Raw genomic sequence first — 16,162 nt, forward strand, 5'->3', positions numbered from 1 at the left:
AAAGAGATGGGCTCTCATCCCAGCTGAGGCTTATCACTTACCAGAGTCATTCTAAGGCTTTAAATTTAAAAATTATTTGATTCTGAAAACTTTGAAATCTTTTATCTAGAATATTTATAAACAGAACCAAAAACAAGAAAAATTGAGAAGTATCTGCATAAACTGTTGTCAGTTTATAATATTTCATACAAGTACTGTATACTTTTAAAAGTTTTCACAGATTTGTACTAAATCTATAGTAAAAAAGGCATCCTATTTGTAGATCATTATCTCCATTTTCCAGGTAGCTGCCAATGCAGAGAGCAATGAGCTATTTGTCAAACCTGTAAATCTGCAAGGAAAAGTAATGGTTTTTCCAAATTCCACAGTGGAAACAGCATACTGTTAAAGGAAAATATATGCCTAACTTAAAATTTATTCTATTGCTATAACAGTTTTCTGTGAGCAATACAGGTATCACCGTTCTGTAAATTTTTAGTTTAAAGTTTGATTCCAGCCTGACCAGGCGGTGGCGCAGTGGATAGAGAGTCGGCCTGGGATGCTGAGGACCCAGGTTCAAAAACCTGAGGTTGCTGGCTTGAGCATAGGCTTGCTGGCTTGAACATGGGATTGTAGACATGACCCCATGGTCACTGGCTTGAGCCCAAAGGTCACTGGATCAGCTGGAGCCCCCTAGTCAAGGCACATATGACAAAGCAATCTATGAACAGCTAAGTTTCTGCAACTATGAGTGGATATTTATCATTTCTCTCTCTTCTTGTCTGTCTGTCCCTATCTTTCTAAGAAAAAAAGAAAAAGAAAGAGTACTCATTGTTCACGCAAAAGTTAAAATAAAACAGAAGTAATAGGAATAAAAAGCAAAGCTTTTCCTACTTCCCTATACCAGTTATTTTCATTTGAAGGGAAAATAAACACAGCTAGTTCATAAATATGTTATTTTTTCCCTAAAATTAGCTCTTGAGGAAGAAAGCTTCCTCAGCGCTGTCCCAACAGCCTCCCAAGCTCCTATATGCGGGGTAGAATCCATAATGGAGGACTGGATTTTAGGTTATTACTAACAATGGTCTAGAAGTTGAGTAAGGTTGACAGCGATGGGTTTAACGAAGTACCTGGTGAAGGCAAAGGGGAAGCGTTCTGGAGTCCAGCTGCTCCACCTCACCGCGGATGAGTGAGAACAGAGACTGCAGAGCAGGCCCAGGGGCTCGGGGCTGGTGGTTGGCGTTCTCTTCAGCAGGTTCCTCCTCACCAACAGCATGCGAGGCTGCACTGAGCACATTTTCTTGCATTAAAGGAGTGGAATCTCCTGAAGAAAGTCCTTTCGGAAGTAAAATGCCAATGTTAGGATAAATTCCCATCACGGTGGAACACCTTAACACAATGATGCCTGTTAACAAAATTTTCAAATAAAATTAATTATATGAATAAGCCCCCAGAATCACAGTAATTGCCCCCGATTAAGACTGTGTTGAGCCTGACCAGGCCGTGGCATAGTGAATAGAGCGTCGGACTGGGATACAGAGGACCCAGGTTTGAGACCCCGAGGTCACCAGCTTGAGCACAGGATCATCTGGTTTGAGCAAAGCTCACCAGCTTGAGCCCAAGGTTGCTGGCTTGAGCAAGGGTCACTCGGTCTGCTGTAGCTCCACGGTCAAGGCACGTATGAGAAAGCAATCAATGAACAACTAAGGTGTCGCAACAAAGAATTGATGTTTCTCATCTCCTTCCTTGCCTGTCTGCCTGTCCCTATCTGTCCCTCTCTCTGACTCTCCCCGTCTCTATCACAAAAGAAAAAAAAAAAAAAGACTGTGCTGACATGTACTTGCTTCCATTAGCACATACATAAACGATTATTTTTGCATAATTATAATTAATTAAAAGAGATCTAAATAAAAGTATGCAGGTTAAAACCCGACCCAAAACCTGACTCTCTCAAAGAAACAATGGATTAGCTATAATTTGAAGTCCTACCTTGCCCAAAATGAAACAGAATTGAACAGAGAGATACAACCACTTATCACAGGAAACTTCTAGCTAAAGAAGTTCAGTTTCCTCTTTAAATTCTGGTCTGGTGACTTTAGAACTATTTCTGGATCCCAGATGAGCAGCAGCAATTCAGTTGCCAGAGCCAATGGCCACAGAAACATTTCTTCTAATTATAAGAAGTAATACAAACTTCTAAAAAGAAAAAGGATAAGGCCCTGGCTGCGTAGCTCAGTTGGTTATTGCGTTGTCCTGCCATGTCGAGGTTGCAGGGTCAATCCCCGGTCAGGGCACATACAACAAGAATCAACCAATACATGCATAAGTAAGTGGAACAACAAATCGATGTTTCTCTTTGTCTCTCTTGCTTCCCTTTTCTCTAAAGATCAATAAACAAAAATAATAAAAAACTTTAAAAAGAAAAAAACCCCATCAGTGAATAAATGCTTAGTCTATAGCTCCTGAAATGATACACAAAAATTTAAACATTTATTCATTATACAGTATAACATAACTTCAACCTTCACTAAAATCTCTGTATCAGCCTGCCCAGGCGGTGGCACAGTGGATAGAGCATCGGACTAGGATGCGGAGGACCCAGGTTCGAGACCCTGAGGTTGCCAGCTTGAGTGTGAGCTCATCTGGCTTGAGCAAAAAGCTCACCAGCTTGGACCCAAGGTCAGTCACTGGTTCCAGCAAGGGCTACATGGTCTGCTGTAGTCCCCTGGTCAGGGCACATATGAGAAAGCAATCAATGAACAACTAAGGTGCTGCAACGAAGAGGTGATACTTCTTGTCTCTCTCCCTTCCTGTCTGTCTCTGACTCTACCTGTCCCTCTGTCTGACTCTCTCTCTGTCTCTGTAAAAAAACAAAAACTCTGTATCAGTTTCTAGTTTTCATATTCAGATTGACAGACTGTGACCCTGCACAGACCTTCAGCTAGTCTGCCTCATAAAGGATCTTTCTCAGGAATTCAGTGTGTGTTCACGATTGAGGATGTCCTTCTCAGTCTTTCAGATTGTGTTCAGAGCCCTGTTCTACTGCCTTCTAAAGAAACTCACAGCTCTGGCGAGACTGGTCAATTCTTCACTTCCCTAATAAAATACTTTGTACCTTTCTGAGCAATTACAGGTTTCTAACAGTTGGAACATTTTCTTCTCATCTACGCCTCTTTATGGTCTCCCCTAACGAAACTTGGGTACCATGGTATCCCAATTATAGCCAGCAGGGTCTCAGCACTAAAATTCCAAGTAATGTGCTTTGTAAAAAATAAAATCACCTATAGTAATTTCTTATATTTTAGAAAATGATCTCATCTATTTTATATCATTTGGCTTCTGGTAGTAGAAAGTCCAGTGATGGCTGTTATTTTCCAGGGACAGTATTTGTGAAAACATGGGCGATTCTTCTGCTTTCTAATTTTTAAACCACATGGTAGTTCTAAGAAACTTTTCATGGAGAACTACAAAAAAAATTAAGAGAATGACTTTTATTTCCCTTTTCTCCAGCCATACAACTAATTTCATATAGACTATGACAAGGGTAGACAGCCATAGTCTAAACTTCTTTTGATAAAATTCTTCCCACATAGTTATCAAATATTAACTCCATGCTTCTTCTTTGAAAAAAATGTTGAAATTAGGGGAGGAATTAAATAAAGTCTTCTAAGAATACTGCCAAAAAAAAAGTCAAGATTTTAAAAGTTTTCAAAAAAAGGGACAGAATCTATCACTACTATCTAAAGGAGGCCAAAAAAGAGTTCTGAATGACGGGCATCAAAACATACATTGTGGATATCTCAGTTATTTAGACAGTGTCGATTCATAATGATCACGATTCCTGCTAAATCCATTTTCTCTGTAATAATGTTACACATAAGTACAATTTGTAAACAAGCAATGCATTAGTGAGTAAAATTATGTACCCAATAAAAGAAATTTTAACAGGAAAAATATTAATCCTATAATATAAGTAACAGACATCCCAAAAGCCTACAGAAGTCTAAGGATTTCAAGAGAAACAGAAGGCTAATGTGAACAATTAGAAAGAATATAGTACTTTAATCATTAAGAGTAGGAAGTGGATGAAAATATGAACTAATTAAGCTCAGACAGGTTTTTCCAGAGGTATTAATAAGTCTGGGAAACTTGTAAAACTCACAACACAAAAGGATTATTTACCAGGGCTTGAAGATCATGAGCTTCAGAGGCGACTTAAATAAAATCATCTTACCTCTTGAGATAACATTTCTTGCTGGGACAGATAGGATAAATCAAACAGTACTAGAACATGAGCAAGAGACTTCAATTCTGTCATTACTGTCTTAGTGACCTTGGAGTAGACATTTTCTGTACTACAGTTTCCTCATCTTTAAGATAAAAGGATTGGCTAGATGAAATCTCAGGTACCTCCTAGATCTGACCATGTTAAACATTCAAAATCTCCATAGCGATTCTGGTATATAAGAAATGTAAACAGGACGACCCCATACCCCAGCCTCTGAGACAGCTCTGACAGAGTCTGATCCCCGACTAACCCAGGGCCAGGCCAAGCCCTGCAGACCCAGCATCTAGGCAAGCAATCATGACCCCAGGCTCCAAGTGTACTCTCCAGCTACAGATACTCCTGTTGACCCTGGTTCCAGACTGGGTCTCTTGGACACAGACTCCCAGCCTGCACCAGAGCCAGGCTGGCCCTCATGGACTAATTCATCAGGCCCACCCCAACAGTCCCCAAAGGTTGGCTCCCAAGGACCCAGGATTCAGGCTCTTCCACACAGACCCAAATTCCAGCCTCATCAATGGAAGATTAGGCACCAGGCTGGGTATAGTGGACCAAAGCACCAAGCCTCCCCACTTACTGACCCAGATACCAGACTTGCCCATTAGGAGTCTAGAATCAAGCTAGCTCATCAACACCACCAATGGACCACCCAGAATCTCTGGACAGTCTGACCAGTGAAAGACCTGCCTGCTGAAGCCATTCTGCAAACACTACTTCAAATGTGTAGATACCAATGCAAGGCCACAAGGATCACAAATAATGAAGAACACGATACCACCAAAGGAAACTAATAAATCTGTAATAACTAACCCTAAATACATGGAGAGCTGTTGGGCAAAGAGTTCAGAATAATTCTCTTAAAGAAATTCAGTGAATGAAGAAAACACAAATAGACAAGTAAATAGAATTAAGCAAATAATGCAAGAACAAATAAGTTCAACAAAGAAACTGACTCGCTCCCCCCCCCCCCCAAAAAAAGGCCCTGGCCCATTGGCTCAGTGGTAGAGCGTCGGCCTGGCGTGTCGAAGTCCAGGGTTTGATTCCCGGTCAGGGCACACAGGATAAGCGCCCATCTGCTTCTCCACCCTTCCCCCTCTCCTTCCTCTTTGTCTCTCTCTTCCCCTCCTGCAGCCAAGGCTCCACTGGAGCAAAGTTGGCGCGGGTACTGAGGATGGCTCCATGGCCTCCGCCTCAGGCGCTAGAATGGCTCCAGTTGCAATGGAGCATCGCCCCCTCGTGGGCATGCTGGGTAGATCCCAGTCAGGCGCATGCGAGAGTCTGATTGCCTCCTCACTCCTAATTTCAGAAACACACACACACACACACACACACACACACACACACACACACACACACTCAAAAAGAATTCCTAGAGCTGAAGAATACATTGACTAAACCAAAGAATTCAATAGAGAAGAAACAGCAGACTCTGCCAAGCAGAATAATCAGTGAACTTGAAGACAGATAATTTGAAATGATCCTAGTCAGAAGTGCAGGTACTTAACTATTTCTTAAGAAAAAGGTTGATTAGATATTAATATGTATCATGGAGAATACTATAAACTCATACATTCACTGTCAGTTCTCACAACAACCTTATAAAGTAGGTATTAGAAATCACAGATGGTGCAATTGAAATTCATGAAAGAAATTAAATGAAAACATGGGATCTGAAGTCTGGCTGCCTGGGTTTCAATTCTTAATCAATTGTTTTCTAACTCTATGACTCTGGACAAGTCAATCTCTTTAATCCTTATTTTCTCCATCTGTTAAATATAGGATATTGCCTTATTATCATATTGATTCTCTTAAGAACTTACATTTAGATAAGAAATAAAATAGGAGGCACTTCTATTTATCCACAGCTCCATAACCTCTCTTTTCTCTAATAACAACACTTAAGGTTTTGGAAGAAAGGTATTAGGAAACGAAAGTACATTCACTGCCTTTATAAAAATATTTTCCTTGAGGCCCTGGCCGGTTGGCTCAGCGGTAGAGCGTCGGCCTGGCATGCGGGGGACCTGGGTTCGATTCCCGGCCAGGGCACATAGGAGAAGTGCCCATTTGCTTCTCCATCCCCCCCTCCTTCCTCTCTCTCTCTTCCCCTCCTGCAGCCAAGGCTCCATTGGAGCAAAGATGGCCCGGGCGCTGGGGATGGCTCCTTGGCCTCTGCCCTAGGCGCTAGAGTGGCTCTGGTCGTGGCAGAGCGACGCCCCGAAGGGGCAGAGCATCACCCCTGGTGGGCGTGCCGGGTGGATCCCGGTCAGGCGCATGCGGGAGTCTGTCTGACTGTCTCTCCCCGTTTCCAGCTTCAGAAAAATACAAAAACAAAAAAAATATTTTCCTTGACCCAACTGTTGAAGTTCCGTTTCACTACATTGAGGCCAGATCAAATAAAGACTCTGAGGAAAAATTATACCAGCATTCAGAGTCAATCACTGAAACCAGCCAAGCTCCACCACTTCCCTTAGAGCAGTGGTTTTCAGCTGTTTTTGCAGGCACTGTCCACGAAAGAGTTAACCACCCTGACGCTGTCAAATTTCTGGTGAACTGGCACCTGTCCGCAGACATGCAGCTGGAAAACACTACCCTTTCTCTGATCACGTTCTGTCTTGCTAAGGCTGATAGGCAGGAATTATTTGGATGATGCAGGCTGCCAACACAGAGGAAAGACATGTGTGATCATGGTTCTGTGTCATATTATGGTACACCAAACATGAAACGAAATTAGTTTAAACACACGTTAAATTCAGCAAAAGTGTGATTGCCTAAAGTGTGATTGCCTGGTGTGACAAATAGGTTCGGCCTGAAGACTGCCTGGGATCAAATCCTGAGAGGGTTATTTACTAGCAATATGATACTGAGCCAGGAACTTACTTCTGTGCTTCAGATTCCTCATCTATAAATTGAGGTTAATTGTAGTACTTGGTAAGGTTGGAGAGAATATTAAATGAGATATTCCATATAGAGCATTATCACAGTGGCTGGCACACAGTAAGTGCTCAATAAGTGCTCAGAAACTTTTGTTTTAAAATTCAGTAAGCTATAATCAAATTAACTGTGTGTCCAACACTGAATGCAAAGCTCTGTCAATTTTTTATGATGATTTTTAAAACATGAAACATAAAACTTACCATTTTAATCATTTTGAAGTATACAATTTAGTGACAGTAACTACTCTCTCGATGTTGTGAAATCTTCACCACTATTCATTTCCAGAACCTTTTCATCACCCCCAACAGAAACTGTACCCACAAAACACTAACTTTCATTCATTTCCTTCTCTGCTCGATACTGGATTACCACATTGACCCAGCAGTTCCATATTTTAGGTATGTACAGAAGATAGCTATTGTTGGTCAAATAAGTCTGTAAATATGATATATATGTTTAATTGCTTATAGTTTGCATTGGGTGTGGGGGACAGGCTGTAAGCAGGCAGGATCCTTATAGCCTAAGGCTTAGTTTTAAAACTAAGCTTTTCCCCACACCCTTGACTATTGCTTGATAGGGGAATTCTTATGAGGAATGCCATTATGCCTCAGATAAGTGACTCTGTATCAGAGACTTCTTTGTTTGTATATTGGATTAAAGGTTTTAATTTCTACACTATAAAGTGGGGCAGACCAGGAGCATGCTCTCTCTCTCTGAGATTAGCATTAGAGAGGAGAGCAGAGTAAGGCCATGTGGAGGAGAGGAGAAGCAGCCAAGATGGTGGAGTGCTGAAGGAGAAGCCAGTTTGTACAGAGAGAAGGAGATGGGGAACAGAGGTGAGTAAGGCTGGTGAGCTAGAAACCTTTGATTCTAGGAAACTCGGATAAGTCAGTGGCTTTGAGAGCCCTGAATGGAAAGGGAAGTGTTTTCCCACTGTGTGTATTTCTTGCTTGCTGGGTGCAAGCTAGGATTAAAGTTCTTGGCTCCGCTGTTTCATTACCGTCTGTCCGAATCAAATGTGAACCCGTATGGGCCAGGTGGCTGTGACAGCGGCGGTGGCTACTGGCTTTACAGCTATATTTCTAGGTAACACAAAAAGTCACACAGACACACATATACTAATGTTCATAGCAGCACTATTCGCATTTAGCAAAAGGTGGAAACAACCCAAATATTCATCAACAGACAAATGGCTATACAGAGATACAATGACGTGCATGCTGCACCATGGATGGTCTTGAGGATATTATGTGTTGGTCAAATAAGTTTGTAAATATGATATATATGTTTGCTCGCTTGTGACTTATATTGGGTGTGGGGGACAGGCTATAAGCAGGCCAGGTCGTTGTAGCCTAAGGTTTGGTTTTGGGACTAAGCTTTTCCCCACACCCTTGACTGATTTTATGATCTGGGTGGTGCACTCTCATGAGGAATCCAATTATGCCTTGGATAAGTGACTTTGTATCAGAGACTTCCTCGTTTGTATATTGGATTAAGGGATTTTGGTTTTCTACACTATAAAGTGGGACAGACCAGGAGCTTGGACACCCAGTTCCTGCTATCACAATTGCAGGGGCTTCCCTGATCCCTTGCCCTTCATGGGAAGAGCTGGTTTTCTGCTTTTCCCTTGTCTTCTTTTGTGGTTTGCCTGTCTTGGTGAGACACCAATAAATAGGATGGCCCCCCATCCTCTGACTCCGCCATTTCTTTATCGTCTGCCCGAATCCAATGGGAACCTGCATGTGAATGGCCACGATGGCGGCTCCTGGCCTTACAACTGGCGTAGTTTCCGGCAGGATTCAGAGATTGGTATGGAGCCACCACCCTTGATGGGTGGGATAGAGTACTGGTTGCTGCTCTGGCTCCCCTGGCTGTCCTTTTAGGGGCCATGGGCTACATGATTTTTACTCAAGAGGAAACTGCCCGAGGTCAAAAGCTTCAGTATGAATTGCAAATAGAACGGCAGAAAAGGCTGGAATTGGAGCGAGCACTGGAGAAGGAATTACGAGTTCGCGAGTTGCAGTTTACCGTGGAAGCTGAACGTTTTCACCGGCAGTTGTTGGAGAAACAACTGCGGATTCAAGAGCTCGAGTCTCAGCTTCTGGCCAAAAGCTAACAGCCACAGGAGCCTAAACGGTCACCAAAGGAGCAGCAGCATCCGTGCCGGTGGATTGGCTTTGAGTCAGCGGGAGCAGGCGCTTGCGACTCCTCTTCTGAGGATGAGAAGGCTCAGGCTGAAGCTGCCATACGCACACTGAGAGCCCGACCAGTTGTCGCCAAGAAGGTAAAAACCCAGCAACAAAGAGTCCCTCAGGGGCAGCCACAGCCTCCTGCCCAGGTAATGGAACACTCTGTGGTCCGGCCCTATACTCAGGCAGAGCTGATGGAGTTGGGGGCACAATTTAGGCAGAAACCTACTGAATCCCTGGTAGCCTGGTTACTACGATTATGGGATATAGGGGTGGATGGCATTATGCTCTCCGGAACAGAGATGGAGAAATTGGCCGCCATTACCACACACTCTTCCTTGAGGCAGCGTCTTCAGAACTGCCATGGCAACCCAGGAGACCATACCCTATTAGAATGGGTGATGGCTGCCATTCGTATGGTCTGGCAGAATGCTGGAGAACTGCCGGGGGCAATGAGTCGGTGGCAGTGCTACAGTGAGTTAGTAAAGGTCCTCCGAGAACTAGGTATGAAAAATGTTGTTTTCAACCCTGGGTCTCGTGGGCCAGACGAGGAAGTGTTTACAGCCAAAATGAGGGAATTTGTCCTTGCTAGCGCCCCGTCAGCCCTTTTTGGGTCACTTGTGGCTATCTTGGGCCCCTATGTGGGGCAGCCCATCAATGCAGTTACACAGATGGTAGCAGATTTGGGAGAGCTGGAGGCCGCTCGGGATCATAAAGCAGTGAGGGCTGCTGCCTATGTTTCCCCCCCAACTAACAAGGGAAACTGGCCTGTAAAGGTTACCCGAACGCAGATGTGGGTAGACTTGATTGCGGCTGGAGCAGATAAGGGGAAATTGGATGGCCGGTCTAATAAAATTCTTTTGGAGCTTTGGCAGCAGCTTAAACCAGAACAGAAGTTCCAGCCACTGAGACGAAAGGCCCCAGCAGCTACCAATAAAACGTTTGGTGCACGCACAGCTCGATTACAAGATTATATGATAGAGACGGCCGAGGGAGAGGGGAACTCCCAAGACCCATTGCACCAGTTTGAATAGGAAAAGGGCCGAGGGACCAGTCTAACGGGGGTGGGCGGGGACCGGAGGCCACACATGGAACTGGCTATCCACTGGTCCCTTTCCAATGTACAACAGGTGTTGGCCTTGGTGGATATAGGTGCAGAATGTTCCCTTCTCTATGGAAACCCAGAGCGGTTTGCTGGGACCCCAGTGGCCATTGACGGTTATGGGGGCCAAACTGTTCAAGTGAAGCCAATAACTATTCCATTGGGGATAGGGAGACTGCCTCCTAAGCCATATAAGGTGTATGTATCTCCTATTCCTGAATATATTTTGGGGGTAGATGTCTTGCAAGGACTGTGGTTGGAAACTACAGCTGGGGAGTTCCGGCTGCGGATCAGGGTTGTGAAGGCAGTATTGCGGGGACATGCATCACATTCCCCTTTGCAATTACCCGTCCCTCGGCGTGTGACTAACACCAAGCAGTACCGCCTGCCAGGTGGTTATGAAGAAGTCACAGGGACAATCCTTGAACTAGAAAAGGTGGGGATCATCCGGCCAGCACACAGTCCTTACAACTCCCCAGTATGGCCTGTGCGCAAAGCAGATGGAACCTGGAGAATGACAGTAGATTACAGGGAACTTAATAAAGTTGTTCTCCCTTTGCACGCTGCTGTTCCTTCGATAGCTAACATGATGGATCGGCTAAGCCATGAGTTGGGGACATACCACTTTGTGGCAGACTTGGACAATGCTTTTTTCTCTATTGATATAGCCGCAGAGAGTCAAGACCAATTTGCCTTCAGTTGGGAAGGGAGACAATGGACCTTTACAGTGTTACCCCAGGGCTATTTGCATATAGCCCCACCTTGTGCCATGGGCTGGTGGCTGCTGACCTGGCTAAATGGAAACAGCCAGAGGTAGTCCGCATGTACCATTATATTGATGATATTATGCTAACTAGTGATTCTCTTTCAGAATTGGAGCAAGCAGTCCCTACCCTGCTATCCCATTTGAAAGCATGAGGCTGGGCAGTTAACGAGAACAAATTACAAGGACCTGGGTTATCTGTTAAATTCTTGGGAGTTGTCTGGTCGGGTAAGACAAAAGTTATCCCTGACGCAGTTATAGATAAGATTCAAGCATACCCCGTGCCCACTACAGTAAAACAGTTACAGGAATTCTTAGGTTTGTTGGGGTATTGGCGAGCATTTATACCGCATTTGGCTCAGTTACTATGCCCCTTGTACAACCTTATTCGAAAGGGGGTTCGCTGGGATTGGACTGAGCAGGCGCAAGGTTCATTTGCAGCTGCTAAGAGAGCTGTCAAGGTGGCACAGGCCTTGAATGTGTTTGATCCTGCCAGGCCCTGTGAGCTGGATGTTCATGTAACCTCGGAGGGGTTTGGATGGGGCTTGTGGCAGCGGACAGAGCGCCTACGGCAACCTATTGGATTTTGGTCCCAATTGTGGAAAGGTGCTGAAGTTCGTTACTCATTAGTAGTGAAGCAGCTGGCAGTTGTATGCTGCCCTCCTGGCAACTGAGAGTATTACAACCACAACACCAGTTACAGTCAAAACAACATACCCTATAGCTGGATGGGTGAGAGATTGGGCAACTAAACCACGTAGTGGTATGGCCCAAATGTCTACCCTGGCCAAGTGGGGTGCCTATCTGCAACAACGCTGTGCTCTTAGCACCAGCCCATTGAGGGCAGAACTGCAGGAAGTCTTGGGTCCAGTCACCTATGCGACCTTAGAGTCAGGTGCAACTGGGGCTCAGGAGGCAGAACCTGAGGTCAGTCCCTACCAGGAGGGGCGGGTGCCCATCCCCGAAGATGCCTGGTATACTGATGGTTCCAGCAGGGGCCAACCTGCCAAATGGACGGCTATCGTCTTCCATCCGGCCACTGAGACTATTTGGATGGACACGGGTACAGGCCAAAGCAGCCAATGGGCAGAATTAAGAGCTGTTTGGCTAGTTGCCCATAATGAACCTTCACCTCTGGTGATCTGTACTGACAGTTGGGCTGTCTATCGTGGACTGACCCTTTGGATTGCTACTTGGCACATTAACCAGTGGATGGTAATGCACCGTCCATTATGGGGTCAGGCCATGTGGCAGGACTTATGGGAAATAGGACACCAGAAGCAGGTGACAGTATATCATGTCACAGGGCATGCCCCTTTAGCTCATCCTGGGAATGATGAGGCAGATACGTTGGCAAGGGTGCGATGGTTGGAGACGGCACCTGCAGGTGATGTGGCACAGTGGCTCCACCGGCACCTGCTCCATGCAGGACAGAAAACTATGTGGGCTACAGTTAAGGCTTGGAACTTGCCTGTGTCCTATGCAGAGGTACTTGCAGCCTGTGAGCAATGTGCAGTATGTTCCAAGGAACACCCTCGGAGACCACTGGTGTCACCTGGACAGATCCAGAGGGGTCATGTCCCACTGACACGATGGCAGATAGACATCATTGGACCCTTACCAAAGTCAGAAGGGTACCAGTATGCAGTCACTTGTGTAGATACTGCCACCGGGCTGCTTGCTGCTTACCCCGCTCGTAACCCTGACCAGAGGGCAGTCATACAGGCTCTGGACCGCCTGAGTGCTGCATACGGGCGACTGCTGGTCCTTGAAAGTGACAATGGTACCCACTTCACTGGTTCAACGGTGAGGCAATGGGCTCAAAAGCTGGGGGTGGACTGGAAGTACCATGTTCCCTACCACCCCCAGGCTGCTGGTATCATTGAGCATTATAATGGACTCTTAAAGCAGGGACTGCGACAGGAGGGGGGCACTGGCTCTCTTACTGGATGGACACGCCGCTTATGGACAGTACTTCGGATTTTGAATGAGCGACCTCGACGGGGAAGCCCAGCTCCAGTAGAGGCCCTCCTGCATCGGACAGCTGCCCCTATTCAGTTGCAGATATGCACCAAGGACATTTTACTCAAGCCAGGTTTCGGACAGCAGGGCAACGTGCTCTTGCCTGCTCCCACAGCCCTTCTTAAAGGACAACGGCTTCAATGGACTTGGCCCTGGAGTGTACAGGCCCCCCATCTGAGATGGGTGGCCTTGTTGGCACCATGGGGAAAGGGGTTAGAGGTGGACCTCCAGTTAACTCCTTGGGCAACCAGCACCTGGCCACCTAAGGTAGAAGTGTATTATCCCTTGAGTGCTCAAGGGGACAGCATTTTGAAGGGCACCTTTGTAATTTCTTTATGGCCAATAATGAGTTCCCCTATTTTACTACACATAGAACCAGCAGATGCTGGTGTATTGGCCAATAAGGTTTGGTATGCCCGCTCAGGGCGGCCTCTGGTGCCAGCTACAGTGCTGTCTGCAGACAAAACTCTGGCCTGTATTCTGCCAGAGGGAAAAGATTTGCCTCTCTTGGTGCCACTGACAGCTCTCTCATTTCGCCCATAGTTTTGATCTGTTAATCCTATTGGTGTAGTTGGTACTATTTCTGTTTATGCAATGTATCCTACTCCTTGCACAGTGACCATCATGGAAGATGCCTGTGGTTTAGATTGTAAAGCGAGCAAAAGGGGTGGAATGTTGGTCAAATAAGTTTATAAATATGATATATATGTTTGCTCACTTGTGACTTATATTGGGTGTGGGGGACAGGCTATAAGCAGGCCAGGTCGTTGTAGCCTAAGGTTTGGTTTTGGGACTAAGCTTTTCCCCACACCCTTGACTGATTGTATGATCTGGGTGGTGCACTCTCATGAGGAATCCAATTATGCCTTGGATAAGTGACTTTGTATCAGAGACTTCCTTGTTTGTATATTGGATTAAGGGATTTTGGTTTTCTACACTATAAAGTGGGACAGACCAGGAGCTTGGACACCCAGTTCCTGCTATCACAATTGCAGGGGCTTCCCTGATCCTTTGCCCTTCATGGGAAGAGCTGGTTTTCTGCTTTTCCCTTGTCTTCTTTTGTGGTTTGCCTGTCTTGGTGAGACACCAATAAATAGGATGCCCCCCCCATCCTCTGACTCCGCCATTTCTTTATCGTCTGCCCGAATCCAATGGGAACCTGCATGTGAATGGCCACGATGGCGGCTCCTGGCCTTACATTATGTTAATGGAAAAAAGCTAGTCACAGAAAGACAAATATCATATGATTCCACTTATATGCGCTATCTAGAATAGGCAAATTCATATACACAGAAAGTAGAGCAGAGGTTACCAGGGGGTAGGGGACTTACTCCTTAATGCTTACAGTCTCTGTTTGGGGTAATAAAAATTTTGAAAATAGTGGTGATGGTTATACAACCTGTAATTAACACCATTGAACTATACACTTAAACTGGTAAATTTATGTATCTATTTTACTATGATAAAAAAAAAATAGAACAAAATGTCTTCATGCCTGTGATTTCACATTACGATTCTTTGAGGCATACCTGAATTCCTCACATCTTCCTCATTTATGCTGATTCATACCTTGGCCATCATTTGTGGAGACAGACCAGAAATAAGTATTAATACAAAGTTTAATTAAAGCAAGGTTTCCTATACTAGACATTCTGTGGTTTACTCTATTCCTCCCACATTTCATCACCTGGCCTAAGGCTCTCCTTAGTATTATGTTAACAGAGGAGAGTGCTCATCATTTAAATATCTTTAATCCTGGGCTAAATACATTTAAGTGGTAAAAAAAGCCGTGTTCCTTCCTTTTCTTTAACTTCATGAGTGTCTGAAAAGGAGCCAACTTCCTTCTGACCTGACCTGGGGCAAAGGGTACCTAATGTAATTAGGGTATAATTATTCTTTGCTCCAAGTGACACATTATCCTCCTGAGCCCTCAGACGACCATCTCAGTCTTCAGAGGTAGCTGCGGAGGTCTGTAGTTAGCCCTGCTGGCTGCAGTCAAACTGCCCTGTGACCTAAGGGAAGTGACCTACTATACACAGTGCACTCACCTGTCTATAGGCCCACCTTAGTAATTAAGCATTTTGCCTCCAGCCACACTGTCTTGAACTCAAAGACCATTATCTATTTTTTCCTCTCTGATGAAAGGCTCACTTGGTTAGGATACACACTTCTCTGAGTACCCTGAACTCAATATTTAGATTTTGTAGATACACAGTAGATCTGAGAAAGCACTTTGAGAAATGAACTTCATGAAACTCCAAGGGAACTTAACGAACTCCTGTCCATGAGCTCCCAAAGGCTGTTTAAGGCCAGAGTCTCCATGTTCCTTGGCTCTAGATTGTAAAAGCAGGTAATATGGCAGTTACATCTCTTATTTCATTTTATTTTTTTTAATGATAGATACGTGAATTCCAAACTGCCCTCTTGATGTTCACTTATCTGTCAGACCTCACCCTTACTGGACTATCGCCCCTGAGACAGAGGAATTCCAAGAAGCTGGCAAGCCCTCCAAGGAGGAGCATTCCGGACATACCAGAACTTTTGCCTCAGTATCCCCTCAGGCTCTCCCAAACACTATATAATTCCTCCCTAGTCTGTAACCAGTGCTCTTCTCCCCTGGAGAAGTGCCCAACAGGGTTCCTTTCTTCCTTTCAATAAAGCCTGTTACTCTGGTCTTTCTGACTCCCATGGATTCCAACATTTTAAAATCACAGTGATTGCCTGACCAGGCGGTGGCGCAGTGGATAGAGCGCCGGATTGGGATGCGGAAGACCCAGGTTCGAGACCCCAAGGTTGCCAGCTTGAGCACAGGCTCATCTGGCTTGAGCAGAAAGCTCACTAGCATGGACCCAAGGTCACTGGCTCGAGCAGGGGGTTACTTGGTCTGC

At 45.1% G+C, this 16,162-nt stretch overlaps 1 protein-coding gene across 2 annotated transcripts in view; it reads right to left on the reverse strand.

The window, feature by feature from the left end:
- Window positions 1-16,162, reverse strand: part of CNST (consortin, connexin sorting protein) — an 89,371-nt gene that overhangs the window by 37,101 nt on the left and 36,108 nt on the right. For both annotated transcript variants that reach the window (XM_066381670.1, XM_066381679.1), the window contains exon 3: window positions 1,110-1,315. In XM_066381670.1, coding sequence (XP_066237767.1) covers window positions 1,110-1,315 — 206 coding nt within the window. The remainder of the gene's footprint in view (window positions 1-1,109; window positions 1,316-16,162) is intronic.

This window comes from Saccopteryx leptura, chromosome 1, assembly GCF_036850995.1.
Source record: "Saccopteryx leptura isolate mSacLep1 chromosome 1, mSacLep1_pri_phased_curated, whole genome shotgun sequence".
Lineage (NCBI taxonomy): Eukaryota > Metazoa > Chordata > Mammalia > Chiroptera > Emballonuridae > Saccopteryx > Saccopteryx leptura.